This window comes from Bathycoccus prasinos, assembly GCF_002220235.1.
Source record: "Bathycoccus prasinos genomic : Chromosome_16".
NCBI classification, from domain to species: Eukaryota; Viridiplantae; Chlorophyta; class Mamiellophyceae; order Mamiellales; family Bathycoccaceae; genus Bathycoccus; species Bathycoccus prasinos.
Window position 1 is genome coordinate 391,937 of NC_023993.1, and position 26,851 is coordinate 418,787.

The 26,851-nt window shown below is 47.8% G+C and overlaps 14 protein-coding genes across 14 annotated transcripts; 8 read left to right on the plus strand and 6 right to left on the minus strand.

Moving 5' to 3' along the window:
• Positions 1-159: 159 nt before the first annotated feature.
• Bathy16g02020 (predicted protein) lies at positions 160-2,304 on the plus strand (the record flags this gene model as incomplete). Its single annotated transcript, XM_007508425.1, has 2 exons — positions 160-405; positions 694-2,304. 2 exons carry the CDS (start codon positions 160-162, stop codon positions 2,302-2,304), a joined length of 1,857 nt encoding a protein of 618 aa, XP_007508487.1.
• Positions 2,305-2,506: 202 nt separating this feature from the next.
• On the plus strand, positions 2,507-4,267 carry Bathy16g02030 (predicted protein; the record flags this gene model as incomplete). Its single annotated transcript, XM_007508458.1, has 1 exon — positions 2,507-4,267. One exon carries the CDS (start codon positions 2,507-2,509, stop codon positions 4,265-4,267), a length of 1,761 nt encoding a protein of 586 aa, XP_007508520.1.
• Positions 4,268-4,461: 194 nt separating this feature from the next.
• Bathy16g02040 (predicted protein) lies at positions 4,462-7,632 on the minus strand (the record flags this gene model as incomplete). Its single annotated transcript, XM_007508498.1, has 2 exons — positions 4,462-6,439; positions 6,584-7,632. 2 exons carry the CDS (start codon positions 7,630-7,632, stop codon positions 4,462-4,464), a joined length of 3,027 nt encoding a protein of 1,008 aa, XP_007508560.1.
• Positions 7,633-7,732: 100 nt separating this feature from the next.
• Positions 7,733-7,933, plus strand: Bathy16g02050 (unknown protein; the record flags this gene model as incomplete). Its single annotated transcript, XM_007508605.1, has 1 exon — positions 7,733-7,933. One exon carries the CDS (start codon positions 7,733-7,735, stop codon positions 7,931-7,933), a length of 201 nt encoding a protein of 66 aa, XP_007508667.1.
• A 197-nt stretch (positions 7,934-8,130) lies between these two features.
• Positions 8,131-11,211, plus strand: Bathy16g02060 (unknown protein; the record flags this gene model as incomplete). Its single annotated transcript, XM_007508504.1, has 1 exon — positions 8,131-11,211. The coding sequence occupies one exon, from the start codon at positions 8,131-8,133 to the stop codon at positions 11,209-11,211; it is 3,081 nt and encodes a 1,026-aa protein (XP_007508566.1).
• Positions 11,212-11,357: 146 nt separating this feature from the next.
• Positions 11,358-11,609, minus strand: Bathy16g02070 (predicted protein; the record flags this gene model as incomplete). Its single annotated transcript, XM_007508617.1, has 1 exon — positions 11,358-11,609. One exon carries the CDS (start codon positions 11,607-11,609, stop codon positions 11,358-11,360), a length of 252 nt encoding a protein of 83 aa, XP_007508679.1.
• Positions 11,610-12,000: 391 nt separating this feature from the next.
• Bathy16g02080 lies at positions 12,001-12,534 on the minus strand (the record flags this gene model as incomplete). Its single annotated transcript, XM_007508643.1, has 1 exon — positions 12,001-12,534. One exon carries the CDS (start codon positions 12,532-12,534, stop codon positions 12,001-12,003), a length of 534 nt encoding a protein of 177 aa, XP_007508705.1.
• Positions 12,535-12,760: 226 nt separating this feature from the next.
• On the plus strand, positions 12,761-16,492 carry Bathy16g02090 (predicted protein; the record flags this gene model as incomplete). The annotated part of the gene is made up of 1 exon (XM_007508620.1): positions 12,761-16,492. One exon carries the CDS (start codon positions 12,761-12,763, stop codon positions 16,490-16,492), a length of 3,732 nt encoding a protein of 1,243 aa, XP_007508682.1.
• Positions 16,493-16,639: 147 nt separating this feature from the next.
• On the plus strand, positions 16,640-18,421 carry Bathy16g02100 (predicted protein; the record flags this gene model as incomplete). The annotated part of the gene is made up of 1 exon (XM_007508641.1): positions 16,640-18,421. One exon carries the CDS (start codon positions 16,640-16,642, stop codon positions 18,419-18,421), a length of 1,782 nt encoding a protein of 593 aa, XP_007508703.1.
• A 92-nt stretch (positions 18,422-18,513) lies between these two features.
• Positions 18,514-18,843, minus strand: Bathy16g02110 (unknown protein; the record flags this gene model as incomplete). Its single annotated transcript, XM_007508669.1, has 1 exon — positions 18,514-18,843. The coding sequence occupies one exon, from the start codon at positions 18,841-18,843 to the stop codon at positions 18,514-18,516; it is 330 nt and encodes a 109-aa protein (XP_007508731.1).
• A 306-nt stretch (positions 18,844-19,149) lies between these two features.
• On the plus strand, positions 19,150-21,301 carry Bathy16g02120 (predicted protein; the record flags this gene model as incomplete). The annotated part of the gene is made up of 2 exons (XM_007508427.1): positions 19,150-19,329; positions 19,541-21,301. 2 exons carry the CDS (start codon positions 19,150-19,152, stop codon positions 21,299-21,301), a joined length of 1,941 nt encoding a protein of 646 aa, XP_007508489.1.
• An 83-nt stretch (positions 21,302-21,384) lies between these two features.
• Positions 21,385-22,704, minus strand: Bathy16g02130 (unknown protein; the record flags this gene model as incomplete). Its single annotated transcript, XM_007508588.1, has 1 exon — positions 21,385-22,704. One exon carries the CDS (start codon positions 22,702-22,704, stop codon positions 21,385-21,387), a length of 1,320 nt encoding a protein of 439 aa, XP_007508650.1.
• A 429-nt stretch (positions 22,705-23,133) lies between these two features.
• On the plus strand, positions 23,134-25,824 carry Bathy16g02140 (unknown protein; the record flags this gene model as incomplete). The annotated part of the gene is made up of 1 exon (XM_007508429.1): positions 23,134-25,824. The coding sequence occupies one exon, from the start codon at positions 23,134-23,136 to the stop codon at positions 25,822-25,824; it is 2,691 nt and encodes an 896-aa protein (XP_007508491.1).
• Positions 25,825-26,007: 183 nt separating this feature from the next.
• On the minus strand, positions 26,008-26,745 carry Bathy16g02150 (unknown protein; the record flags this gene model as incomplete). Its single annotated transcript, XM_007508601.1, has 1 exon — positions 26,008-26,745. One exon carries the CDS (start codon positions 26,743-26,745, stop codon positions 26,008-26,010), a length of 738 nt encoding a protein of 245 aa, XP_007508663.1.
• Between the last annotated feature and the right edge of the window lie 106 nt (positions 26,746-26,851).

Below are 26,851 nucleotides of genomic sequence, written 5' to 3' on the forward strand. Positions count from 1 at the left end.
CAGAGAGCATAGCAGAGAGTATTAATGAGAAGAACGATGAGCGCTGGTACTTTTTGTTCGTCTCTTTTGTGCAGCACGAGTGATAGTTTGAGTGCCTTTTTTTCTTCCGGTGGTCGCGCCGCTGCTTTGAGGCGCAGGAGGCGCGGTGCGCGCTGCGCGATGGTGTTTCCAATTGCATCAAAATCATCATCAACCGGCGGCGAATGTTCTTCATTCTTAAACTTCGGAAGAAGACGATTCAGAGGACGAGAAGAGAGACGATTTGGAGGAGGATTACGCAAAGAGAATACTCCTACATATAATAACACTACCACCACTCATCTGCAAAAGCGCGGGTTTGTTCTTGCGAGTACGAATGGTATAAACAACAACAACGAGCAGTTAAAGTTGTTCTCGGTAAGCAGAGTTCTCTCGTAGAACGAAACATTTTAATCGAAGAAGAACACCAATGATGGCATTAAACTGCGTTATCTTCTCGACGAGAGAGCAGCACACAGAAACGAAATTTAAAGGCGGAGGTAACAGACCGCTGCGTTTCGCTCTCGATATGAAGCAACAAAAATACGTGAGGTGTTCTTCTTTCTTCTCGCGCCGCGCTCGTACTCTTCTCAACATTTTACGCTTTGATGACGAAGTCTTCTCGTTCTTACTTCTTATTGTTGACTGACCTGAAACGAACGATAACACGAACAGGAGGAAGGAGAAGGAGTTGATAATACTAATAATAGCAATATAAGAATACATCCTCTGATTTTGAAAAACTTACGGACGCGGTTATCCATCGCAGAGCCGACGGAGTGTCAATCCGCCGCGATCCCTTTGCTTGCGGAAAACTTGGACGTCGTCATCGCCGCCGAAACCGGGAGCGGGAAGACGTATTCCTACGCCATTCCAATCGTCTCAAATATCTTGAAAAGGAAAGAAATCGAACGGAGAGAGGAAGTCTCGGCGCTGATTTTGTGCCCGAACGCGCACTTGTGCGACCAGGTGAAAAAAGCCATCGATATTTTAACGCTTCCGGACGATTCAGAAGACGATTCAGAGAAAAAGTCGATAGTGAGAACAGTTGCTTTAACTCCCGATCGAGGTTTGCCTTCTTCGTTCCCGGACATCATCGTCTGCACGCCCGCGCGAGCCGAACAGGACGTCTTTGACTGGCGAGAAGGGAGCTGGAGGAAAGGCGCGTTTACGCCGTACGTGAAATTTATACGGACGGTTGTTTTAGACGAAGCAGATATGCTGTTGGGTGGAGGATACGCGAGGAAAGTGCGGAACTGCTTCGACGTTTTGTTTCGAGAGGAAAAGCTCGCCGCCACGCGAGGATTTTATAAAACGTTCGAGGACGAAAGCGAAATAAATGTCAAGACGACGACGGGAGAATGGAACAACGATTTAGAGAGAGATACGGAAGCGTCCATGGAGCAAAATTGGAGGAAAGATCACGATTTTGAGGAAGAAGAAGAAGAAGAAGACAAAGAAGAGGACGAAGATTCAGACGACGACGATGAAAACGCACAACAACACGAATACGAGTACGAACGAAAAGAACAACAGAAAAAAAAGAAGAAGAAACCGAAAGCGCGTCTCGGCGGCAAAGGCAAAATGGGCAAAGGCACCAATCGCGAGTTTCGCAGACAATACGTCTTCGCCGCGGCGACGGTCATGTCCACGGGCAAACGAACACCCGGAGCGGTTCTAAAATTCGGTTTCCCAGACGCCGTGTGGACGAAAAGCTCGAGTTTACACAAACCGAGAGCGGAGTTGACGCAAACGTGGAGAGAGGTTTCGTTGGAGACTCGAGCGAAGGCTTTATTTGACGCGTTAGACATGGATCCGAAAACCGCGCAGGTGGAAAAGACGTTGGTATTTGTCAACAGCGGTAGCGTCTGCGAAGCAATATCCAACGAACTCGCAAACTTTGGCGCTAAAGCCGCATCATTTCACAGCGATATCGACCCGCTCGAACGCGAGTCCCGTTTACGACGCTTCGCGTCGCAAGACATCGACGTTCTCGTCGCCACGGACTCCGTCTCTCGAGGCGTCGACATACCAAACGTCAAACACGTCGTCCAAGCTGAATTCGCCCAAAACGCCACGGAATACCTCCACCGAGTCGGCCGTACCGCTCGCGCCGGTAAACTCGGGCGAGCGACGAACATTTTACTCCCGGGAGACTTTGATTTAGCCAACGCCATACGCAAAGCCGAACTGGAAAATCGATCGGTCGAGGATACGTTCTCCAGGAAAAGAAGTTTTAGAAACAAGTTTAAAAAATACGGCGAAAGTAGGAAAAGAGCTGCTTAAATCCTCTTCTTCGTCTCCTTAACTTCTAGAAGAGCGGCCACCAAAAGGCGAAAGCAAAGCGCAAGCGAGAGTAAGTTTTGAACATTTGTTGTTTAGGGTTTGAACTTGTTGGAGGACCGCGGGAAGAAAAAACAGACGAATTCCACAGAACACTTACGCGCATAAAACACCTCCATTCATTCTCTTCCACACGAAGGAGAACATGAGAGAGACTTTGACGATCAACACGTCATCTTCATCTTCGTCTCAAAGGCTGCTCCGATCAAATCCATCATCGAGCAAGAACACCATTGAAAGAGGAGGATTTGGCGCGTTGATGATGGACGTTGGAGACGACGCGGGAGAACGCCTTTTAGAGACTCCTAAAAACGATGATGATGACGACGAGAGGAACACGACTCGTAAGAATAAGAAATCGTTCAACAACGCGCACTCAAAAAAGCTGCTCGTTTTATTGTTCCTGTCCGTTTTTGCGCTCGTAGTACTCTCGTTCAAAGCGGGATACGACACGGAAAAGCAAGATGAATTAGCCTTGCCTTTACCGAAATGGGCGGCAGATTTAGTTTTCTCGAGCGCGAAGAAACGCGTCGACGGTAGCGGTAGTTTTAGCGATAATAAGAGTTATAAGAAGAGAGATTTAAAGGACACGCACGGGAAGAGCGATCCTTTGCAATCGTTTAACTGGAGAGAAGGGTTTGAGAACAACAATTGGGATTACGACGAGCGGGTGCGAAACATGGCGCGGTGGAAACACGCTCCGGCAAACGGAGGAGAGAAGTTTACCGTGTGTTTTAAAGAGGGGGAGAAGTTTAACTTTTTCGGGGCGTATAACTTTATAAACACGGGGTTGAAGAAACCAGGGATGTGCGTGAAAAACGTGAAACTGAACGCGAACGTGGACGATCCGTCGTGCGACGTGAGGATGTTTCGGAATCAACACGTGCCGGAGGTGAGGCCGAAGACGAACCCGAAACAGGTGGATATTTTTTTCACGCACGAAAGTCCGTCCATGTACTCGCCGGAGATGAAAGACGAGAAGTTTCGAAACTCGTTCGATTACGTCGCGGATTACGAGAAAACGAGCGGGTTGTGGTTCCCGTTCGCGGTTCCAGTGTTTGAGATGAAGGAAGATTTCCCGTTGTTTACGATTCCGAGGAAAGAGAGGATCCCGGGCGTCGCCTGGTTGGCGAGAGATTGTTTAAGCAATCGAGCGGAAACGCTGAGGAAGATTAGCGACGCGTACCCGGTTTTTTCGGTTGGAAATTGCGCGAATAACGTGAATGCAAACTCGTTTCCAGAAAGCGTGATGGAAGCGCCGAGAAATCGCGAGACGAGTTTCCAAGAGCCTTTGAGTAACTTTATGTTTTATTTTGCAGTAGAAAACGTAGGGGTGTCGTGTCCAGAATACGTGACGGAGAAAATATATTACGCGTTGAGTCGAGGATCGATCCCGATTTACATCGGGTGGGAAGGCGTGAACGAGTTATTACCGGGACGAGACAGTTGGATCGATTTGAGAAACTACGCGACGCCGCAACAGTTAGCTAAAAGATTGAGAGAAATCGCCGAAAGCGACGAGGAGTGGGAGAAAATGCACAAGTGGAGATACGAAAATCCGAACGCGTGGCCGAAACTGTTCCAAAAAGCCATCAGACAGCAAACCGAGGACAGTAAGAACGCCTTGTGCGCGTTGTTGCAAAACGGCGAGAGCGGCAAGAGAAGGAAAGCGGGCAAGGAACCGAAACTGTGCGAACGACAAACGAAAATTTTCGGCCAGGATTTGAAAATTGATGGCCAAGAAGGGTTCGGGGCGTTTAAAAGAGACGACATCGACGAAGCACACTTAGGAACGAATTCTTTGACGGACAAAGACGTCGGTGTTGGAGGGAAAATGCACGCGTGGGAGAAACATTTGAAGAAGACGTGCGACACCGATAACTCGTGCTTCAAGTTTATCAATTAATATTAATATGTTAGAGAGAGAAAGAGAGAGTGGAAGTACACGCGCGTAGAAAAAGCAGCTTTGTTATTATTGTGAAATACTTTTATCATGATAGATTCTCGTATGTATACGAGCGTTTCATTTTTCGCGTTGTTTACTCTATCGCACCGGTGGTTGGGCGTTTAATTTCGTTACAATTTTATTCTACATTTTCTTTATTGTTTACCGAGTAAACTCGCCTTGGACGCTTCCCAGCACTGCTCGTACAAAGCCTTGTTCGGCGACTCGGTGAAGAAATGCGACAACGGTAAGTTCGTCACGTGTTTCTCTCGCTTCGAGTACGACGTCAACTTCCTATCGAAGAAATTCCGCTGCACTCGATCCAACTCTCGAACTTCGTCGCACGGCGGTTTATCGTTCGTTTTGTACTTTCTCGGGTGGACGTTCAAATCGAACTGACTGTTCATGAACGATTCGTGCGCGTCGGAGGACCAGTGCAAAAAGTCCGTCGCTAAGGTTTGGAAGATTCTGTCGCGTTCTTCGTGAGGTCGCCAAAAATCTTCGTAGTTGACTCGTCGCCACGAGTTGCTCGGTAAGTTTGCCAACGAGACGTCGATGTATTCCGCGAACATTTTCAGAACGTTCAAATGTTTCTCTAATCCTTGATCCCAGGTTTTGTGCGAACGCGCGGTTTCTACGATATTTCTATGCAACAAGATGAATTTCACTTGACATCCGTTCCGTTCCGCCGCCTCGAAGTATTTCAAAATGTTAATCGGATGGCCGTGATCGAAGAGATATTTTCGATGCTCTGGGTTTCTCGGGTCCCATCGCTGCGCGTGGTTCACGTCTAAACCCGATCCAGTCGCAAACGGACCTAACTTATGCGGGAACGAAAACGACCGAGTGCTATAACACGCCGTTTTTTCGTTCCCGTTCTTTTTCGCCACTTCTTCGCATCCTTTTCGAAACGTCTTGAAAATCTCGTCGTATTTGTTCTCGAGAATCAAGTTCCAAAAATGGTCGTCGTTATCGATAAACATCCGGTCCTCCTCTCGCGCGTGCATTTCGACTATGTCTTTGTTATTATTCGTATTACCACTCTTTTTCTTCTCTTCAACGTTCCCCAAATGTTCTCTCAAAAGTGTCTTCACGAACGCGTCTTTCCCCATCTGAAACGCGTGGTGCCCGACGCCTTCCAATCCCAACGTAAACACGTTCTCGCACTTGGCGTTGTTCTCAAAGTAACTCTTCTCTTCTTTCTCCTCTTCCTCGTACTCTTTACTTTTGAACAAATCGAACAAACTCGTCGGTATCATTCGTAAATTCGCTTCGGCTTGAGATTTATAATTCGGCACTTCCTTGTTCGTGTTTTTCGCTTTTGGTACATTCTTCTTCGTATTCGTATTCGCATTCGTTTGTTGTTGTTGTCGTTGTCGTTGTTGTTGCTCTCTCGGGGACCTCTTATTCGAATCATCATCATCGTCATCCTCCGCCGACGAAGAAACCGATACAGCGCGAGGACTACTCACGCGACGTTGTTCGTCACCCCCAACGGACTCACCGTCGCCCGCGATGTTCTCGTCCTCGTCCAGACCCCTCGCGGGTCCCTCCCTCGCCTCCGCCGCCGCCTTAAACAACAGCCTCTTCTTCGCGTTCTCCTCCATCACTTTCACCAAGTCTTCGTTGTTCCCGTGTTCTTTCGAGAGACTTCTTTTGGCCATTTCGATTGGTCCTACATTCTTTTCGGATGTTTCGCGTGGTTTTTCCGAACCGTGATGCCGGAGGAATGGAACGCGTATTTTGAAGCCATTTTTTGCTTTTTTCTCCTCCTTTGCTTTTTGCGCTCCTCCCGCGTCCCCGAGGGAGAGGAATTTCATGAGAATCATCTTTGTTCTCGTCTGGTGTTCGTCCTCTCGCGTAACGACTGCGTTTGAGAGGAAACCAACCGTTCCCAGGACGGAGAGCAAGATGATGAGCGAGACGAGGAGGACTTTTACGAACCACGACGATCCTCTCTTCTTCTTGTTCTTTGATGATGAAATTTCACGGGGAAACGGGCTGCCCGGTAAAAGGTGCTCGTTTTCTTCCATGTCTGATGCTTTCACAGCGAGAGCGCCGGCGATACTCTCTCTCTCTCTCTCTAGGTGCGCGTGTGTGTGTGTGTAATAAAGCTCTTGATACTTTCTCTCTCTCTTTCTCGCTTAGTTTTGTGCGTATGTATCGCGCGGGAGTTGTGAAATGGCGAATTTTAGACGAAAGCGCAGTAGTACTATTTAAGGGTACGATGTCGTCGAAGCGTCATCGAAGACATCTCATCGTCGCTATTAAAAACACGATTTTATAGGCAAGAAGCTACACGCAGCCGGGACGTTTTCACTGAGATAATCCCCAAAACCGTTGACGTTATAAAACGCCAACCCGAATATGAGAAACACGCCGCCTTGAATCAAAACGCCGGGTAATATCGTCGGATCCGGTAAGAGTTTCGCGTACATTAAGAGTTTCCTGTTCCCTTCCGATTGATTTCGTAATAAATCCGAAAACTTTTCACTCGTGTACGGTAATCCTGCGTCATCGATTAACCCGGGGAACCCACCTTCTATGAATTTCACGTCAGAAAACCCCGCTTGGACGAGCTCGTAACACGCTCGCACGGCGAACGAATCCGAGCGATCGATCACGCCTCGGTTACTCGCTTCCGAACTTTGCGCTTTTTTTATCGACCCACCTTTCAAATCGCACACGATAACTGTCGCCGATAAATCCTCATTACAAGTCTCATAAACCTTTTTCACGAACTCTTCGTCGCGTTCTTTCAGACCTCCTTTGATTGACAAAGCGTACCCGGATATTCTACGAAAAGCGTTCTTCGACGGAATCTGGTAGGCGCATCCGCCTTGAAACGGAGGCACTTGCCAATCCTCGTGTTCTAACGGTTGCCGCAGATCGAGATAATACGTATTCTTTTTGCTATCACTACTCGTTTTATTCCATAATAACCCTTTCATTCCTTTTTCGTCATCGTTGTCGTAATATCTCTCTCGAAACGCCAAGGGAGAAATGCCTTCAACTGTGCTCGAATTCGAGTTCGACGACACCAAATACTCGCAAATCTCTGGAAACTTTGGCGCGTTCGGTCCTTGCCCTGGTCGTATCTGGTCGTACTCTATGGTTTTCTTTGCTTTTCCTCTTCTTTTCTCGTCGTCCTCGTCGTCATCGTTCTTCTTCTTCTTCTTCTCCGCGTTGTTGTTAAAGAACGCGCTCACCCCCGGCGGAGAAGGATTAATCTTCCTTCTTCTCTCCCTTTTTTGTTCTCGACCGACGATCCTCACCGAAGAAGCGCCTAACAAAAGGGGTGGAGATGTCCTCGTCGTCGTCGTCATCCTCGTCGTCGCTTTAAAGAGGCGTTTTTGTTTGTCTTCTCTACACAAACCGATGATAAAGTTGTAGTTGTTTGCGAGAGTACGACGAAAGCGGAGAAAAATGAAGCAAATCGCGTCAGAATTTAAAGAGATGTTGACGATGCGAACGATGCGCTCGGTGTCACCAAAACCTACGTTTCGTATAAAGGAAAAGGAGGAAAAGGACACCGCCGATGTGACGAGTAAAAAAGCCGACGGAGCGTTCGCATCGTCGTCGCTCGAAGAAGAAGAAGAGGTGCGACATTTCGCGGCGAGATTTTGAAATTTCTCAACCACTTTTATACTTAACGCGTCTCTCTGAGTCTCTCTCCTTCGCGCGAACGATAAGAAAACACGAACAAAGAGAACACTTTTCGTCTTTACTTTGCGTATGCTCACTTTTCTCTCTCTCTTATGTGTGATTAATAGGTGAAATGTGACAGACAGATTCAATTCTTCGAAACCGTCCTTAAAGGAAAAATGTTCCTCGCTGAGAGGAAAAACGTCGCTCTGACGAACATCTGTTCTTCCGGAGAAGAAGAGGAAGACAAAGAAGAAGTAGGAAACGATGATGCCGAACAGATGATGGCGAGGAGGACAACGATGGTTCCAGATTCTTTGATGCCGAATGATGATGATGATGAAAATGATCTCTCGCGCGTCCCCGTCGGGCGGACGCCGACGCCGAAGAGGAAGACGAAGAAGAGAACGCGCGAGATGACGAAGGATGATGAAAATGATGATACTGAACGAGAAGAAGAAGAAGAAGAAGAGACGATGGTGGTGACGAACACGCAGGTGACGACGCCCGCGAAAGCTCAAAAAACAACGAGGAGTCTGGATGCGACGAAGAAGTCGTATTCGTCCTCTCATCGTCATCATCAGCATCGTCAAAGAATGAGGTCGCCGTTGATGGAAACGCAGAAAAACGCGACGGAGGAAGACGAAGAGGAAGACTCGGAGGAGTTTAAAGGCCGCTCGTTATCGCCGACGGCGGAGTTTCGAGAGGCGCAGAAGATTGCGTTTAACTCGACGAACGAAAAGAAGAAGACAAAGGAGTTTACGGAGTACGACGACGACGACGAGGAGGAGGAAACATTCGATATTCTGAAGAAGAAGGAGGAAAATTTGGTCAACGTGAACGCGTACGGAGAAACCATTCGAGTCGCGGATACTTTGGCGATAGACAATGTAAACAACAACGACAACAACATCACCGAGGAGCGCGATGATGATGATGAGAACAATAAGACATCGACGAAGAAACGAGGACGCGGAAAAGTCGATTTCCAGTTTGGCGATCGACACACGGAAGAACAAGATTTTGAAGACGGTAAAAATGGAGTCGTCGCCGTCGCGGAGACTTTTACGCCGATTCGAGAGACCGTCCCCGCGCCGTCTGGCATGCACGTTTGCGACGACGATGATGAAGAAAAAGAAGACAAAGATGAAAAGGAAGCAGATGAAAAGGATGGCGTACTCCCGCTGAGAGAAATATTCCGCGCGAAACACTTAATCGACCCGCGAGACGCCTCGCGGACGGCGCCCGTACTGGAGGTGCAAGTATTGCGAGACGAAAGTTTTTCTTATCGACACGTCGCGGCGAGGACGACGATTCAAACGATTCAGACGACGACGCCAAAGACGGCGGTGAAGAACCACGACCATTATTTGGCGTATGAGATTGACCACGAGATTCGAGACGCGACGGAAATTTCGGTGTGGAAGATTGAAACAGACAACTGTAGTAGTAGTAGTAGTAGTAGACGCGAGCGTAGCGGTAGTGACGATAGCAAGACTATGTCACGTTTTTCGTTTAAAGGGACGGTTTTGATCGGTAAACCGAGCGCGCGGGACGGAAGAACGTCGTCGTCGTCCAAGGGCGGTGGTGGAAATGGTGGCGGTAAGACGATGAAACGGTGGGCGTTTTCCATCGCGCCGAACGGGCTCGTGTTCACGTCCTCGTACAAGAAATCCTCTCTGCTTTCGATGATGGACGAGACGGAACGCACGCACGGGAGCAACAACAGCAGCGATTCAGACGATTATTCAGACGATTCAGACGACGAAGATACTTATTTGTATGGGATGAACTCCGCGGAACGCCGAAGGCGGTTTCCCAGGAAATCGGGAGTATACGTGCACGACCCGGTGGACGTGAACGAGGAGGAAAGTGTTCACAAGAAGGATCCCTCTCTCGGGTCAGAAAAGAAAAGTAATCAAAGCCAAAAACGACGCTCGAGCGGTCGACGACGAAGTAAGACGCCGAGGGATAGTTTCGGTAACTCCATGGCGGATACCAAGAAGAATCAAAAGACGACGAAGAAACAGACGTATTTCGAGCTTCAATCGCCCGGGATGGCTGGGAAAGTTCGTCCGCGAAAGTTCGCGTCGGCGTTTAGCGAGGAATACGACGAAACCGTGTTTCGATTAGCCGGAGTCGGCGCGGAAGGGAAGTGCCGACTGTGGACGTGGTCGTGCGAGAATAATGAGGACTTTGATGACGACGTAAACGGCGACGACGAGAAGAAAATGTCCTCCTCCTCCTCAAAGAAGAAATCAAAGAGCAAAAACAAAACGAAGTTTTCGACGGCGAAAATATGCGCCAAATCGGTCACGCATTGTAAAGACTTCGAGATCCCGACGTACAAGTCGCACTGCGTCTCTCGAGAGTGCGAGATTACCTCGTTGTCATTTTCCAAGGACGGCAACGTCTTAGCGTGCGTGTTCGATAAGAAACACGTCGTCGTTTGGGACGCTTCGACGACGCGCGTTGTTTTCAGCTATTATTGCACGGAGTACGAGATTGAAAGAGATGGATTGCGCGTTTTGGACAACAACAAGAAGATGATGAAACAAAGAGGACAAAAGTCCACGCCGAGCCGCCCGAACGCTTCGAACTCGAAAATGAAGAAGAAGAAGAGCACTTTTACGACGAGCGCGGACGCGACGTCGACGGGTGGTGGTGGTCCGATTTTCTTCTTTGGCAACTTTCGAAAGATTAGTTCGTCCTCCGACTCGTCGTCTCCATCTTCCGTAGCCACGTTCGCGTGCGCGTACAACAAAGAACTCGTCGTCGGTCCAAACGCGTCGTGGGAAAGTCTTAATAAGGCGAATAACGGAAGTGACATCGTCTCGGCCGTCGCGGTGTGCCCAGACGTCTTCGTCGAGGAAGACGACGAAGAAGACGAAGAAGAGGAGGACGATGAAGAGGAGGACGACGAATACGACGTAAAGATGATAAAGGCGGCTTCGAAAAGAAACACCACGGTCAACGTCGTCGTCACCAACGCCGGCCGCTTAGGCGTCTTTGAAGCTTTCGGCCACGCGAACGAAGCGACACACGCGTACGAAGGCTTGACGTTTACGAAGCGACACGCGTTCGACGAGGAAGACGTAAACGACGACGGTAAAACGAATAAAAGTCATAAAAAGAAGGCTTTCCAAGGAAACTTCCTCTGCGCTTCGCACGGCAACCTCTTCGCCGTCGCGCGGAAACGTCCGGGATGCGTCTCTCTTTACGCGCAAGAAAACCACCACCACTTTGAAGAGAGCTTTTAGTAGACTAAAAGTGGTAGTAGTACGCACGGTAGTAATAAGGTTTTAATAGTGCTCTATTCTAAATATACACAACGTAATGGTCAAAGTCGTACGCCAAAGTCCTCCCAAAAGGCCTGTTCTTAGTCATAAACCAAGTAGCATAAAACTCATCCCCAATTGGTTCTCCTCCCGACCCCCCCTCGTAACTGCGGCTCTTGACTCGTCACGTACGTCCCTTGATTCAGATCTCGTCTCCAAAACCCTCTCGTTTTCGTCGGTTGATGCCAGTTTTCGATCATTTCTTTCGATTTTTCTAACGTGTCTTTTAAATGTTTTTCCGCTTGATCTCTTCGGTCGTTTCCGTTTTCCATCAGAGAATGGATGAAACGCGTGATGAAATTATTAGTATTGCTGCTCATTTTTAAGCGCGTTTACTCGCGCGCTGTCGTGTTCTCAGTAAACGCTGTTAATCGCAACACTACTTCTCTCTCTTATTCGAAGAAAAGCAGTGCGTGTCAACACCTTCAGAGCGGAGTAATAGGAAAAATCTCTCATCCCTTTTCCATAAGAACACCTAAACCCTAATTTACGAAGTAAAAAGAAGTTTCCGAGCAGTAAAGATATTGAATAGAGTATTCTTTCGCCTTCGCTCAATCCATCGTATTCTCTCCATACTCTCCGTGTTGTTGGAACGCGCGATGATTATGGCGTCGTGTGGGCACTTCTTTTTCGCTGGGATGATATGTGTTTGTGTGTGTGTTTGTGTTTGCGTGTGTATGTGCGCTATATGAGGGAGTATATTAACAAGAGCTAGTGGCAGCAACGCATGTGCTTTTTCAAAGTACCAGATTGACGAAACTTCATCTCGCACACATCGCACTCGTACGGTTTCTCCTTCGTGTGAATACGCATGTGGCTTTGCAAATGACCAAGTTGACGAAAAGCTTCATCACAAACATCGCATTCATACGGCTTCTCCTTCGTGTGAATACGCATGTGCGTTTTCAAACTACTAGATTGAGTAAAACGTTTCTCGCACACATCACATTCATACGGTCTCTCGTTCGTGTGCGTACGCATGTGTCGATCCAAAAGTGATCGTCTATCAAACACCTTCCCGCAAACATCGCACTCGTGTTGCGTTCTCTTCCTCTTCGCTCCTTTCTTATTAAAAGTCGTTTCTTCTTTTTGTATCTGATGATGATTCGCCTCGAGATCATCCTCCTCCTCGTCAGGAATCTTCAAACACAACACCAAATTTGGTTCATCTTTCTCGCGTACTTTCAAAACCGTCCTCGCGTTCACCGCTCTTTTCGGATGTGGATTCTTTCTTCTTCGACTCATGCATTCAAAGTCGTTCTTTGCGTCTCTCGCGGAGAAGAAGAAGAGAGGTTCTTTCTCTCGCAAAGTATTTAGTATTCACGAGCGCGTCATTATGGAAAAAAAAAAATTGAGACGTTTTTGAAGAAAAGACTTGCGCCTGATTGACTAAAATTTTGACTTTTTTCTCAAAACACACAAGAGAGAGACGAAATCTCTCAATTAAAATCCATCACTTTTGTCTGCGCAGATGACGACCAACATAAACTCTTATTCTTCTCAAATGAAACACATCGCGTTCTCGAAACCTCGCGTGGACGACGATTCACGCGTGGAAGCGTTGGACGAGTTAACGCTGCTGTTTGAGGAAGAAAACAAAGAAGAAGAGATGATGATGTCAGAGGCGTTGACATCGGAGGTGTTGGATGCGTCGAATTCAACGTTGATTCGCGCGAAGTGTTTCGCACTTTTGCAAAGGATGAACGAGAGAAGTGATACGAATAAAAGCGAGAATAACGAGAAGAAGAAGAACAGCATCATCATCATCTACGAGCAAATGTGCGTGCACCCAATACGAGAGTGGATGAGGATTCTTCTTGACGACGAGAGTACTACGAGTAATTTCAGTAAAGAACAACTGTTAAAACGAGTCCTTTTCGCGCTCGACGCGTGCGGGAAAATCAACGTCTTCTTTGAAGAAGAAGAAGAGGATTTAGAGGAGGAAAAGGAAGAGGAAGAAGGAGTGTTGTTTGGAAAATTGACCAATGAAGTGGTTAAGTTTTGCATCGGGAAGTTATACATCGTCGAAGATTCAGGAGGCCCCGGCGCGACGAACGACGCGAAGACGACGAAAGATATGAACAGAGAGTTGTACACCGCTTCGGTCGCCTGTCTCTCCTCGCTGGCGAAGAAGAAGAAACAGAAAAAGAAGAAAAACAATACTACTACTACTAATAATATTACCAAGAATGAGGCGAAGAAGAAGAACGGTGTAGAAAACGGCGACGATGTATTAGACGATTTAGACGACGGGACTTCCTTTTTTACGATTGAAGATATTCAGAGTTTGTTGAGGTACGTGGAAAAAGGGACGTCGGTTGGGGACAGTCAAGGGACGTTGGCGTGCGGCGGGAGTTTGAGAGTGTTGACGTTTTTAATGCCGAAGTTGTTGGAGCAAAAGAGACGGAAGTATGGATTATTAGTGGGTGGTGGTAGTGGAGGCGGCGTAGGGGTTGGCGCTGAAAAGGCGGACGGTAACGCAGGGGGGGACAACAACGATATCGTCGTCGCGAATTTCTTAGGCCAAGGACGACGAACTGGAGTCGAAGAGATGGAACTGAAGATGTACTCGAAAACGATCATCGGAGAGGAAGGTAATAATGATAATAGCATTTATAGTAGCAAAAAAGTAGACGTCTTTGATCGCGTGGATTTCAACGCCGTGACCGCCTTGGTGGGCAAGAAAACGTTACAAAGCGGCCATCACGTTCCGGCGTGGATTAAATCCGCCGGGTGTGAATACTTAGCACACTGCGCGCGGAAAAAGGAAGACTTCGTCTTATTAGCGAAAGCGTGCACAGACAAACGCCACTGGTCGGTACGCTTAGCCGCTCTGAAAGCGTTCGCGAAACTCGGGTTTCATTCGAGGCCGTATTACACGCAGTTGATTTTGTTCAACGCGCACGACGAAATTTGCGAAATACGCGAGCAGCTCTGCGAAACGTTGAAGAAATCGTGGCAAGGGAAGCAGTGCGAGCCGAAAACAGACGGGTCGGACGATTTGAAGTTGTTTCAAACCGCCGAGTGCGTGGGCGAGTTGATGCGCGATCCGGACGCCGGCGTGAGGGCGAAAGCGATCGAGTGTTTAGGGTACGTGAGAGGTGCCGCGAATACGCGAAGAACCGAGATGGCGAGGATGTTACACGGCGATTCAGACGAAACCGTTCGCGAAATGGCGGCGGATTCCTTGGCACGGTTAGGATTTCTGAACGTGAATACCGGGGAGATCTCCGCAGACGGTAATTATCGAACGACGAAGTTTCTCTCGAATAAGCGGTTGTTTTTACAACTCATCGCCGCGGAACAGGCGACGATTATTCAAGAGATGGGAGGCATCGTTGGACACGTAGCGATAGTAAGTGGTGGCGGCGGTGGCGGTGGTGGCGGCGGAGGAGCGAACGACGACGACACGACCGCGAACGGCGCGTTCAAGAAACTGACCAACGCGGCAACCGGCGTAAACGCATCCGCTAAAATTCTCACCGACAAATCGCAAATCATCAAACTTGAAAAGATGAAAAACATCAAGGTAAAAGAAGGCGACACCATTCGAGTGTTTTGGCCAGACGATAAGGAGTGGTACGAAGCTAAGGTCGTTCAAGCCGAAGATTATAAGAAGAGCGGTAAAAAAACAACGAAAATTTGTTACTCCGAAGACGGCGTCGAGGAAGAGATTGACATTCGGAACGAAAGAGTCGAGTTGAGATATAAACCGCACAAGAAAGGGTGCAGAACGCAGTGGGTGCCGTGCGGGAATCAAGAATCAGAGAGAATTAAAGAGGAGAGGAGGAAACAGTTTGCGATGCAAAAAGCTTTGAGAGAGGCGGAGAGGTTGGCGGAGATGGAGATTCGACGAGAGCAAAGGGAGATGGAGAAGAAGGAGAAAGAGAAGGAGAAAGAGAAGGAGAAAGAAGAGATGCAGAAGTTGGAGGCTTTGCGTAACGTGGAAACAAAGAAGCTTGATAACGAAGCCCGGAAAACGACGACGACGATTCAGACGACGGGAGGATCGAGGAATGGCTTTTGGAAAACAATCGCGTTTAGCGGCGGCGCCGATTCAAAGAAGGAAGAAGTAGTCGCGACCGATACCGCGGATGGAGAAGCGGACGCTGAAAAATGTACAGAGCACCCTGAAGCTTCTGTTGAAGAAGAGAAGAGAGTAACCTTGAATGACGCCGATATCAAACTCCTCCGCGGGTTAGTCAATCAAAAGATTAAAATCTACTGGCCTTTGGATAAAGTCTGGTACGTCGCGGACGTTTTAAGCTTTGACGAGGAAACGAAGAAAGTGAAAGTTTTATACGTGGAAGATCAACTTGAAGAAGAAGTCGAGTTATGGACGGAACGGAGTCAACAGTACGTGCCGCCGACGGATATGTCCCACAAGGATTTACACGGCATCACGCCGTTGCGCGTGCCGGTGGAGGTTGGCGGCGTCGAAGGGTATTTGGAAATCGGCGCGAGAAGGCACGAAGAGTACATCGTCTTCAAACCACCGACGACGTCAGGTAAGAAACGGAAGAGATTAGATACTGATACCAAGAAAACGAAATGGCACGCGATGAAAGGCTCGGATTTTGAAAGAAAATTCAACAAGCTTTTATCGGCCAACGCGCAGCGTCGATGGCGTAAAAACGTCGCGTACAATCCTCGAGGATGGCAAGACTGCAAAGAATCGAATCTTTCCTCTACAAAACTCAAACGCAAATACGGAAACGAGAAGATGCCGCTGTTGAAATGGTTGATTACTCAAGGAGACCAGTGGGGCGGCGTCGTTATCGGTAAAACTTTAGAGTTGGATTTGAATTGCCATCGAGGAAGTCAGTTTGTGTTCAAAAACGGATACGCGGTCTTTGAAGAAGAAGAAGCAGAAGAAGAAGAAGAAGAAGAAGAAGGAGCTTTAAAAGAAGCAACAAAATCGACGGATTGGCTGCTTTGTAAAATCACCGATTACAACGTCCAATCGGGCGAACATTTGGTGTGCCCGATTGACGAAAACGGGATCATCGCCGGAGACGCCGTCTGGATGGTCTTGGCGTCGCAACGCACGAAACCAACAAAAAATGAAGACCAAGAAGAAAAAGAAGAACAACATCATCATCATCCGGAGAATGTCGAAATCGTCGCAAGACCGAATAATGACGACAACAACACCACCACCAACTCGATGAAAATGTTGGACGACGATGAAACCGCTTTTTAATAATTTTTGTTCTACCAACTGTAACAACAGCATAAAAAAGTAACACATTAACACATGCGCAACATCAGTTTTACCAGCGGAAAAGGCATCAGTACTCTCATCACTACTCATAAAGAAACGACGACGCAAAGGATACTCAAAAGAGCCATGGTTCAGGTGTTTTGCGGGAGCAGCACGAGCAGGAATAGGAATACTTTCACTCGTTTCTTTTCCCCGCAAAAACAGATAAGGCGGCGGAATTGCATCGTCGCAAACTCATCGTCATCTTTTCAGCGCGAGCAACAGAGAACGATCAGAGGCATCTCTCTGTTGAACGAGACAGACAACAAAAACGTGCACCCGTCGCACGTGCTCTGTCCGGATGATTTTATGCCATCACCAACGGATGACGAAGATGCAACAAAATTTGAACTCCCGAGGAAAAAAATCCCAATAGCTTTAGTCTTGGCGTACGTGGGCGATACGTTTAAAGGGAACACGCAGAACGTGATGCTCCCGAGAGGAAGCACGGTAGATGACGTCATCGAAGACGCGATATATAAAGCCGGAGGGATTTTATTCTCGAATTATCGATCGAAAGGGTTATCTCGCTTGAAATGGTCCAGGAGTTCGAGGACGGATAAAGGCGTGTCGAGTTTGTTTACCGTGGTCGGGCTGAGGATGGAAGCGCCGGTGAGAGCGTACGGAGGAGGAAAAGAAGTTGTTGGTGAAGAGGAGACAAATGATGAGGAGGACGAGAGAAAGAGTAGTAGTCGTAATAGAAGTAGTAAAAGGAGTGAAGAAGAAGAAGAAGAAGACGACGCGGAGGCGAAAGCGTTGATAGTGGAGAAAATCAACCGACACTTACCGACGGATACGGTGAAAGCGTTCGCGTGCTTCAAGGCGACGAAATCGTTCGATGCCAGACGCGCGGCGATTTCGAGAACGTACGAGTATTTACTCCCTCTGAAGTGTTTGCGAGATGATAAAAACGGCGAACTCGAGATGTTTCGAGAGGCGTTGAAGACCTTCGAAGGCTCGCATCCGTTTCATAACTACACCAAGAGAGGGTTGTACGGCGCCGGAAAAGGGAACGATAAAAATCGAAAAGGCGGCAGAGGTAATCGAAACAAAAAGAACGCGTTGACCGAGGACGACGACGGGTTAGGAGAGACGTCGTCGTCTGAAGAACAAGAATTAGAAGAAGAAGAAGAAAAAGAATTACCTAAGCGCATCGAGACGAGCGGCAAACACACGTATTGGCTGTTGGAAAAAGACGTCGACGATCTCGTGCACGTCATGCACTATCGACGAATACACGAATTTACGTGTTCGAAAGAACCGGAAATCATAGAAGGATTCGAGTCGTACCCGTTCGTTCGGGTTAAAGTCTACGGCGAAAGTTTCATGTTGCACCAAATCCGCAAGATGATTGCCACCGCGGTGTTGGTCGCGTTGGATAGCGAAGAAACGCCGACGATGCCGCTGAGTTTTATCAAAGCGAGTCTGTGTCGCCCGTGTCGAGTGGTTACCCCGATGGCACCACCGTTGACTTTATTTCTAACCGGCGCTGAGTTTATGAGTTTCCGCAAAACGAATCACGAAGAAAAAACTCGAGCGGCAAAAGCGGAGGAGGAGGAGGAGAGCGAAGAGGAAGATGACAAAGAGACGGAAAAAGGAAAACTTCGTTCGTTGACTATTAGCGAGGAGACGAAAAACGACATCGACCGATTCCGTCGCGAACATCTGTACCCGAAACTCGCGGAATCCTTCAGCAATCAAGACTGGGACTTCTTCATCGAAAACGTGCGAAACGTCGAGCCGACTCGCGAGGAGTATTTGAACATCGTGAAACAATACGAAAGTTACGACGAGATGAGAAAAATCCGCGCGAAAGAAAAAGAAGAAGAGGAGGAAGAAGCATCGATGATCGAAAAGAGTTTACTATAATAATAAACCCTTCTTCCAATCGAGAGAGAGACGAATCGAATACGGACGAGACACCGCGTTCGCGTTAAAGAGTACTACTAATAATAATCACATCAATGCAGCGCGGCATCTAACCCGCTATAATCCGTCGCAAACACCCACAACACGACACCAACACTTGCTACGCACAAATAATCCAGCCATTTCGGGCTCCCTCCCATTCCTCCGTTGAACGCGATATTCACCACGCGCAACGCCACTATTGGTGAGACAAAGTCCAACACCAAATCTTTTGTCGTATATCGTTCTTCTTCTTCATCTTCATCGTTAAAGAACTTCTCATTTGAGGATGGAAACATGGACCCGGATGGTAAATTCTCTCCGCCGACGGTAAACGCTTTCCCTTTTTCTGCAGATAGTAGTGATACAGTCGCCGTCGTCATCCCTAAAAACAGCATTCGTCGTCTTTGGTTGTTGGTGTTGCTTTTCCCCGTCGTCTGCGCATCACGATGATGAGAAGAACTACGGGAGACTTTTACTCCTTCGAGAGGCTTTTTATTCGAACGACGACGCGGACGAAGTGAAGGACTCTTTCGTGTAAAGCCCTTCTTCGTGAGGGAGAGAGAAGAATAACTCGTCGTCGTCCTCGTCGTCATGTTTTCCTTTCCGCGCTGAATAAAATGAAGCAAAACTTTCCCCAATTTTCGTCATTTAAAGACGCACTTTAACACACAAAAACACGCATTATAATGTCCTTAGCGCACTTAGAAAACGCGCGCTCGATGCACCTCGAGAACGAATCTCTCGAGATGCTCTTATCGAGAGAGTTTTCCAGAAAAGGGGTGGATTTTTCGCACAAGAAACGGCTCGCGCAATCGCACCGAGTGCGGGGAATGCTCGATCGAATGCGAACGAACGCACGGAAATTGGTAAGCCTCTTTTTCTCTCTTTTTCTCTCTTACGCGTAATACTGTACTTCTTTTTCCTATTCTTTGCAACAAAACCTCGTTGTTGTGTTGTTTTACGCGTCGTCATCGTCAGATATTATTGTGTTATAAAGGAGAGAACAACGCGCGCATAAGATTCACGTTGAAAACGACTGACCCTTTCTCTTATTAAAACATGTACTAAAAACAACAGAAAGCGTACTATGAAGACCTCGACGGAAGCCGAAAAGAGGAAATCGAACGCTCTGGCGGCACTGGGGAGAAACCGTTCGAAACGTTTTACCGAGCAATGAAAGAAGAGAAGATGAGGTTACAGAGTCGTAATAATGAGAGCGGCGGCGGCGCGGCGGCGATTCAGACGACGACGAACGCTAACGACGATACGGATGCGATGAGAGAACAGTTGGAAGAGCAGCAAAGGATCGCCGCGAATAAAGAACGATTGAGGAAAAAGCTAACCGCGAAGAGTAACGGGAAAGAAGAGATAGAAGAGGACGACGCGAGGTTAGATCCGAACGCGGAGAAGTTGCCGGACGGAGTGGATTTTTCGGGAGAGGAACATCAGGGCAGATATTTGGATTTAGTGAGATTTCATCACGCGTTTGTCGCGGACGTCGCGAGAACGTTCGGAGTGAGTTACACCGAGGAGGTGAAGAAGAACGCGTCCAAGAAGAGAAAGATGGAGCAGCGGCAAAAGTCGGGGAAAAAACCTTCGGATGGAGAAGACGAAGAGAAGGAGGAGGAGGAAGGCGACGACGAAGACGAAGAGACGAGACGTAAACCGCTCGAATACGTCGCGTTTCTCCACGAGCTGCCAAACTTGTTCGACGCTGAAAAAACAGCCAACCTCGAACGATCGAAGAAATTCTCCAAAGCGTACGTCTCTTTCTGCGAAGAGTTGTGCGAATATCTCGTCGATTTTTTAGAACGCGCGAGTCCTTTGCAATTTGCCCGCGACGTGCTCGTAAAAGAGGAAATCGACGGAGAGTTTGAAAAGCTGTTCGAACGAGGAGCTTTGAAAGGGTGGGAAGATAAAGGCGTCGTCGCTTCTACCACTGGTACCGTCAAATTAGATTTGGCCGCGATCAAAGGCATCGCGAAAGGTAAAAACGCGTCGTCATCGAAAGCGTTGAAAAGTTCCATGAATGACGAGGAGATTAAAGACGCGCTAAACAAAGCCGGTTTGAAAACGGGAGGCACGCCGGACGAGCGGTGCGAGCGTTTGTTCCAAGTTATAAAATTGGTATCGGCGGCGAAAGGAGGAAAAGACGACGACGCGACCATCCCGTCCAAGTACATTCGCAAAGGCGTTGTCGTAGGCGGCGGCGCGGATAAAAAAGACGAAAAAGCCGAGGATCGAAGCAAAACGCAAAAAGAAAGGGCCAAACACATCGCCAGACTCGAATATCGATTAAAACTCTTATTCGCGGGCGCTTTACGTAAAACCTTAGACAACACGAAATCGCAAGCGGAAAAGAAACTCACCATGTCCCGCCAAGAAATCGAACGAGAACACGAAGAGGACGACGATTTCGCTTTTTCCGAAGGAGACGAGGACGAAGACGAGATGAACAAAGAGATTTATAACCCGTTGAAACTTCCGATGGGATGGGACGGGAAACCAATCCCGTATTGGCTATATAAACTGCACGGATTGAACGTAGAGTTTAAATGCGAAATCTGCGGCAACTATTCGTACTGGGGTAGACGCGCCTACGAACAACACTTCACGCAGTGGCGCCATCAACACGGCATGCGATGTTTGAACATTCCTTTTAGCAAAGCGTTCAACGAAGTCACCACGATTGAAGAGGCGAGAAGGTTGCACCGGTCGTTAGAAGAGAAAAAAGTCGGGAAATGGGATCGCAAACAAGACCAAGAGTGCGAAGACGCGGACGGGAACGTGTATAACGCGAAAACGTTTGCCGAGTTGCGCTCGCAAGGTTTGATTTGAAAATAATACCACGGTACCTAGGTACAAAGTTTAAAACAAATTTTCCTTAACTATACTAATACTAAATGGCTCTCAATGACTTTTCACTCTTCTTTACTAAGTTGTCGTGCTGACGAAAGACCATCCTTATCCTTGTTCGACCAATATTTTTGTTGAATGGCTTTAACGATGCGCTCTTTCTCCATGGAATTGATGATATCCGGTTTTGCCGCCTTCCCAGACGGGCCCTTTGGAGAGTTGTTCGAGACTAAGTTTTGAATCCTAAAGCCCTCGTCGTTGTTGGCGTCCTCCTCTAAATCCTCCTCCTCCTCGACGGTTCCGTCATTCGCCGAGGACGACGGTCTCGGGCGATTTGATTGATCTACAACTGACCTCATCATTTCTTGGATGGCGTGATTGTATCCCAACATGTGATTGGGCGGCACGGCGTTGGATACGAAGTTGTTTTCATTTTCTTCATTGTCGCTCCCGGTGATTGTTTTTTGTTGATGTTCTACTTCTTCTTCTTCTTCTGTTTCTTCTTGTCTTTGTTGATGTTGCGCTGCTTTCGCCGCGATATCGTCGTTTGCGCCCTCTTCTTGTAAAAACTCCTCCTCCATCTCGCACAACGAATTCGCCAACTTTTCCGCCGCGCGAACGCGCTGGTCCTCGTTTTTCCAGTTGCTCGTACTCGAAGAAAAAGTATATCGAACCGCCTCGACGATGTCGTTGATAACCGATGGAAACTGCGGCATCCCCCTCCACGCGCGTTGTTGTTGTTGTTGTTGTTGTTGTTGTTGTTGTTGTTGTTGTTGTCGTTCTCGTTGTTGTTGTTGATGTCGTTCTCGTTGTAGTTCCTGCTGCCGCAAAAGAAGCAGCTGTTGATAGTATTCTCGTCGTTGTTCTTTCCCGTACTCGGTCTCTTCGCTATCCTCGTCGTCGCTAAAACTGCTACTACTCGTCGACGTCGATGCCTCTCCGAACAAGGCCATTTTCACCAGGCGTTTCTTTTCCTTCTTTATTTTTTTCTTTTCCTCTTGTTGTTGGATGTCTTTTGCTCGCTGCATCTCTCGTTGCTTTTTCCGTCTCCTTCTCAGGTTTCTCACCCCGCACGCGTTACACACGGACTCGCCGGATTCGTCTTTCCTCCACTGCGGCGTTTCCGTCGCCCCGCACTCCACGCATTTTAGGTCCAGCATATCGTTTCTTCTCCTCTTCAGTTCTTTACGACGCGCGATTTCGCACGCCACGAGTCGTTCAACTCGATCCTTTGAATGAAGATCATCCTCATCTTCTTTCGTCTCGTTCGTCGTCGTCGTCGTCGTCCTCGTCGTCGTCAAAAACGAAGGCGAGGGAGGCGGAGACGGCGTTTCCGATCGACTTTTCCGTCTCGATCTGAACCCCGCCGCGCCCTTTCCTCGCATTACTTTTCTATTCTTTGTTCTCGTTCGTATCGTCTTCTTCTTCTTCTTTTATGTTTATATCAAAGAAGAGAATACGCCAGCGCACTCGCGTACGAACAACGAGGACTTTGAGTGCACGAATTAATGAGGTCTTTTTTGCATCTCTTCGTTCAAAATTAAATTTTTGCTTCTCTCTTCCTCTCTCTCTCTCTCTCTCTCCAGCTCTCTCGCTTTTTTCTCGAACAACAAATTATTGATCGTTTTCGTCACTCGAGTACGTGTGACAAAAATTCTGTCCGAAAGAGAGGAACGCGCACGTGCAAAAAAGCAAAAAGGAACTCTCTCGAGATAGATGATGATGATGAACTTTTTCCTTAAAAACCCCCCAAAAGAAAGAGGAAAAAGGAGTGAGAATACAAAAAAAAGCGAGAGTACTCTTTACTACCACACATGGGTTTCCTTCCTTCTCTTTCCTCTCGTTCTTCTTCTTCTTCTTCTTCTTCTTCTTCTCGCGAGAAAGAAGGTGGCTTTTTTGCAAAGAAGTTATTAAAGAGGAGGAAAGAAGAGAAGGAGGAAGGAAAAGCGCGCAGGGAAGCGTTGGAAGTAAACGAAGAAGAGAATGATGACGATGATGATGATGATGATGATGAAAAGAAACTCCTTCTGGAAGAAGATATTCTCTTGAGCGGCGAAATCCCCGGCTTGTTCCACTGTCCAATCACGCAGGAGATATTCGAACAGCCGGTGACGTTGCGTTGCGGACACACGTTTTCGAAAACGAGTTTAATGCGATGGATGGCGAAGAATCCGTGCTGTCCAACCTGTAGGAAAAGTCAGTTTATATTCGACTTTAACGAGGAGATGCGGGTGAACAAAGTCGTCGAGAACGCGGTGGAGTTTTTAACGAAGAGAATGAATGATAAGAAGAAGAAAATGAGGAGAAGAAGTAAAAGCAAAAGCGAAACTCGAGTTTCGAGCGGCGAGGAGGAGGAGGGAGGAGGAGTCGTACGCGGCGGCGGCGAGAATGAAGAAGAAGACAAAGAAGAAGAAGAAAAAGGAGAGAAGTGGAAGCGGTTACCGCTGTTCGTCTTGGACGCGGTCGTGCCCGGGACGGAGCTGATGTTGAACGTCTTCGAACCGAAATTACGTTTGATGGTGCAAACGGTGCTGACGCAACATTATAATCCGTCGTTTGTGATGTGCGCGAGGACGTACGATGGATCGGTAAAGAGGAGTTTACGTTACGATATAAGTAACACTACGAGTTTAGAATACCATCGTAAAAGGAATACCATCGCGAGACACGGAATTATCGCTCGAATTATCGCCGCGAGTGAAACCGTCGACGGGAGGTTCTTGATTCGCATACGCGCGGATTCAGAGAAAGTTGTCGTCATACAGAAGTCGAGCGTGAATAATAGAAATAATAACAACAATAACGAAGGAGGAGGAGAAAACGGAGAATTCGGAGGATACGCGGGAGGAGAAGTAGTATCGGAAGAAGAAGAAGAAGAAGGAACTGAAGAAGAAGAGAACATGAGAGAAGAAGCGTTTCCGATTTGCGATTACACGGAACGCATAGACGCGCCTTGGTCGTCATTAACTGAACGCCTCGCTGGAAGCGCCGATGAAGCGAAAGCTTCGTTGCTGCTCTCTGTAGACGAAGCCGAGGCGACATTTTATGCGTGGGCGACGCTCGCGGAGAAGAGCGGATACTTCGGCTCGCACGCGTGCTTCGCGCACGACGATTGCGTTTCAGGAATGGAGAAGGGCCACCGACGAACGAGGAAAGGAACAATGAAAAGTAAAAGACCACACGCGCTTGATGAAAGCGCAGAAGACGAGCGCGAGAGAAACTTACCGCTGAAAGACGTCGTCTTTCGATGGAAATCGTCTTTAGAAGATAACGGAGAACTCGAACGTCTCAACGAGATCAACAACGAAAGAGATTACGACCTCGCGTTCGACGGCGGCAACGCGAGTTCCTTCCGTCGCCAACAATTGCTCACGCGTTTCAAAAGCAGAGGAGGAGGAGGGATGAACAACATGCAAAGACCATCCTTCGAGGAAGTTCGGTCGCGTCCGGAGCAGTTTGCGAGCACTCTTTTGTGGTGGTTCGTTCGATGCGTCAATCCGATCCCATCTGCCGGCGCGGCTTTGGAAATCAGACCGTCGATGTTGAGCACCGGAGACGCCAAGACGCGCTTTGCGTTGTTTTCGAAACTGATTTCAGTTTCAATCGTTCGCGTTTTGGGGTACGCGCCAATGGAGTGGATGAATTGGGAATGCGTGAAAGAAAAAAGACTGATGAAGAAGATTGGCGAGGTGCTTTCGAAAGAGAGAGAAACGATCTCGGCGGCGACGATAAGAAAAGAAGAGATTGGCAAAGACAGCGCGAACAGAAGGAAATTGAGAATTTTAATCGAAACGTGTTTGAGTATCGTCTACGAGTATTCAAAGGAAGAAAAAGAAGAAGAACGGCAACAACAAAACGGTGGCGATGCCGATGGTACGAAGAACGACGCCGAAGACGCAAAAAATACGAGCATTCCGACAGTCTCGGGCGTCCGCATTGTTTTCACGGACGAAGAGCTCGATTCATTCGGCGCGCATAAATTAGCTCTCACGCTTCGAGACGTGTTGCTAAAAGTCAAGAGAAAAAACGATCGAAAGGCGCAACGAAAACGCGTCCTGAATTTACGAGCGTTGGCAAAGGCGTTGAAACATAACCTCGACGAGAACGAGTTTTTCCACATGTTTGACCCATTCTGTCACGACTTGACGGCGACGAACAGCAACTTCTTCTATCTCACGACCAATAACGTGAACAATCGCATGCATAGGAGCGTCACACGCATACGAGCCGTGGCCAAACTGCGACGTTTCCTTTACCGAGCGCAAAGTTTCCTCCGCGGCGTCTCGTTCGGCGCCAAGTTAGCCTACGATAAATTTTTCTGGATTGCCGGCTTGATCTTGTTCTCCTTGGTCATCTTCGCGTTGATCGTGCAATCTTTACGGTTCATTCATCGCTTTGGTCCGAGTCAAGAGGAGATGAAACAAGAGCTTCAACGCGTGCAATCGTTCGTGCGAGAGTTTGCGAATGTTGTTTTTTCGCGGACTCAAAAAATGATGGATGCGTGATGATGCGTATTCAGTTGTTTCCTTCCACATTCTGTGTGTGGTCACTTACTTAAATATATATGAAGTGTAGTTGAAAAATTACACGCACGTTGTATATATCAGCGACGAAGAAATTCGTCGTCTTATTTATAACATTAAAATTGTCTCTCTCTCTCTCTCTAATACTAATACTCGTACTTTTTTTTAAAAGTTCCTTGGTCTCAACACGCCTCCGTTGGAACCGTTTCTTCCTCCCCCCATCTCTACTTTCCTCTTCATTTGACTCCTTTTCCTCGCTTGCAGCACCACAGTACACGCCTCCATGCGTTCGCTCGTTTGGTACTTCCATCTCGTGAACTCCTCGCAGCTCTCTCTGCCGATGCGAAACAACTCTCGTTCCATCCTCGTCAAATATTCCTCCTTGAAGCTCGGCTCTTTCGATCCAACCGTGTGACTTTCTATGATCATCTTACTAAATCTGCTCTTAAACGCCTCTTTCGCTTTCTGCACCAACGCCTTCCCCGCTTCGTAATCTTCGTGGTCATCTTCACTATCGCTGTCCTCCTCGTCGTCGTCCTCCTTAAAATCGGGGTCGAACGTTTCCATCAACAACTTCCCATACATCGACGCCAACTCGAAGAACATATCCGAATATTCCTCCGATAAGTTCACAATCTTCGGCTCCGCGTTAATTCTCGACCAGACGTGCGTGTTTTCCGGGAATGTCCTCGCCACCGTCTTCAACGGTATCCCGAAACATTTCATTGTAAACTCTTTGCACATCCAAAATGGTATCGTTATTTTCTTGTCCTCGGGCAAATCGTCGAACGGGCACGACGGGTCAAACTCTTGACCTAAATTGCAAAACGGTTTGCTTGTTTCGAATTGCACCGGTTCAGATTCCGCGAGGAATTGCGAGACGGAGTAGTAATCGTTGAACATGATGGGGCGATATATCTCTAATGAGTCGTATCTGTCGTCTCGATTTTTGAAATTCCCGGGGATGGATTTTTGGAGATTTTTTCTTCTCGCTCTCTCTAGATGATGA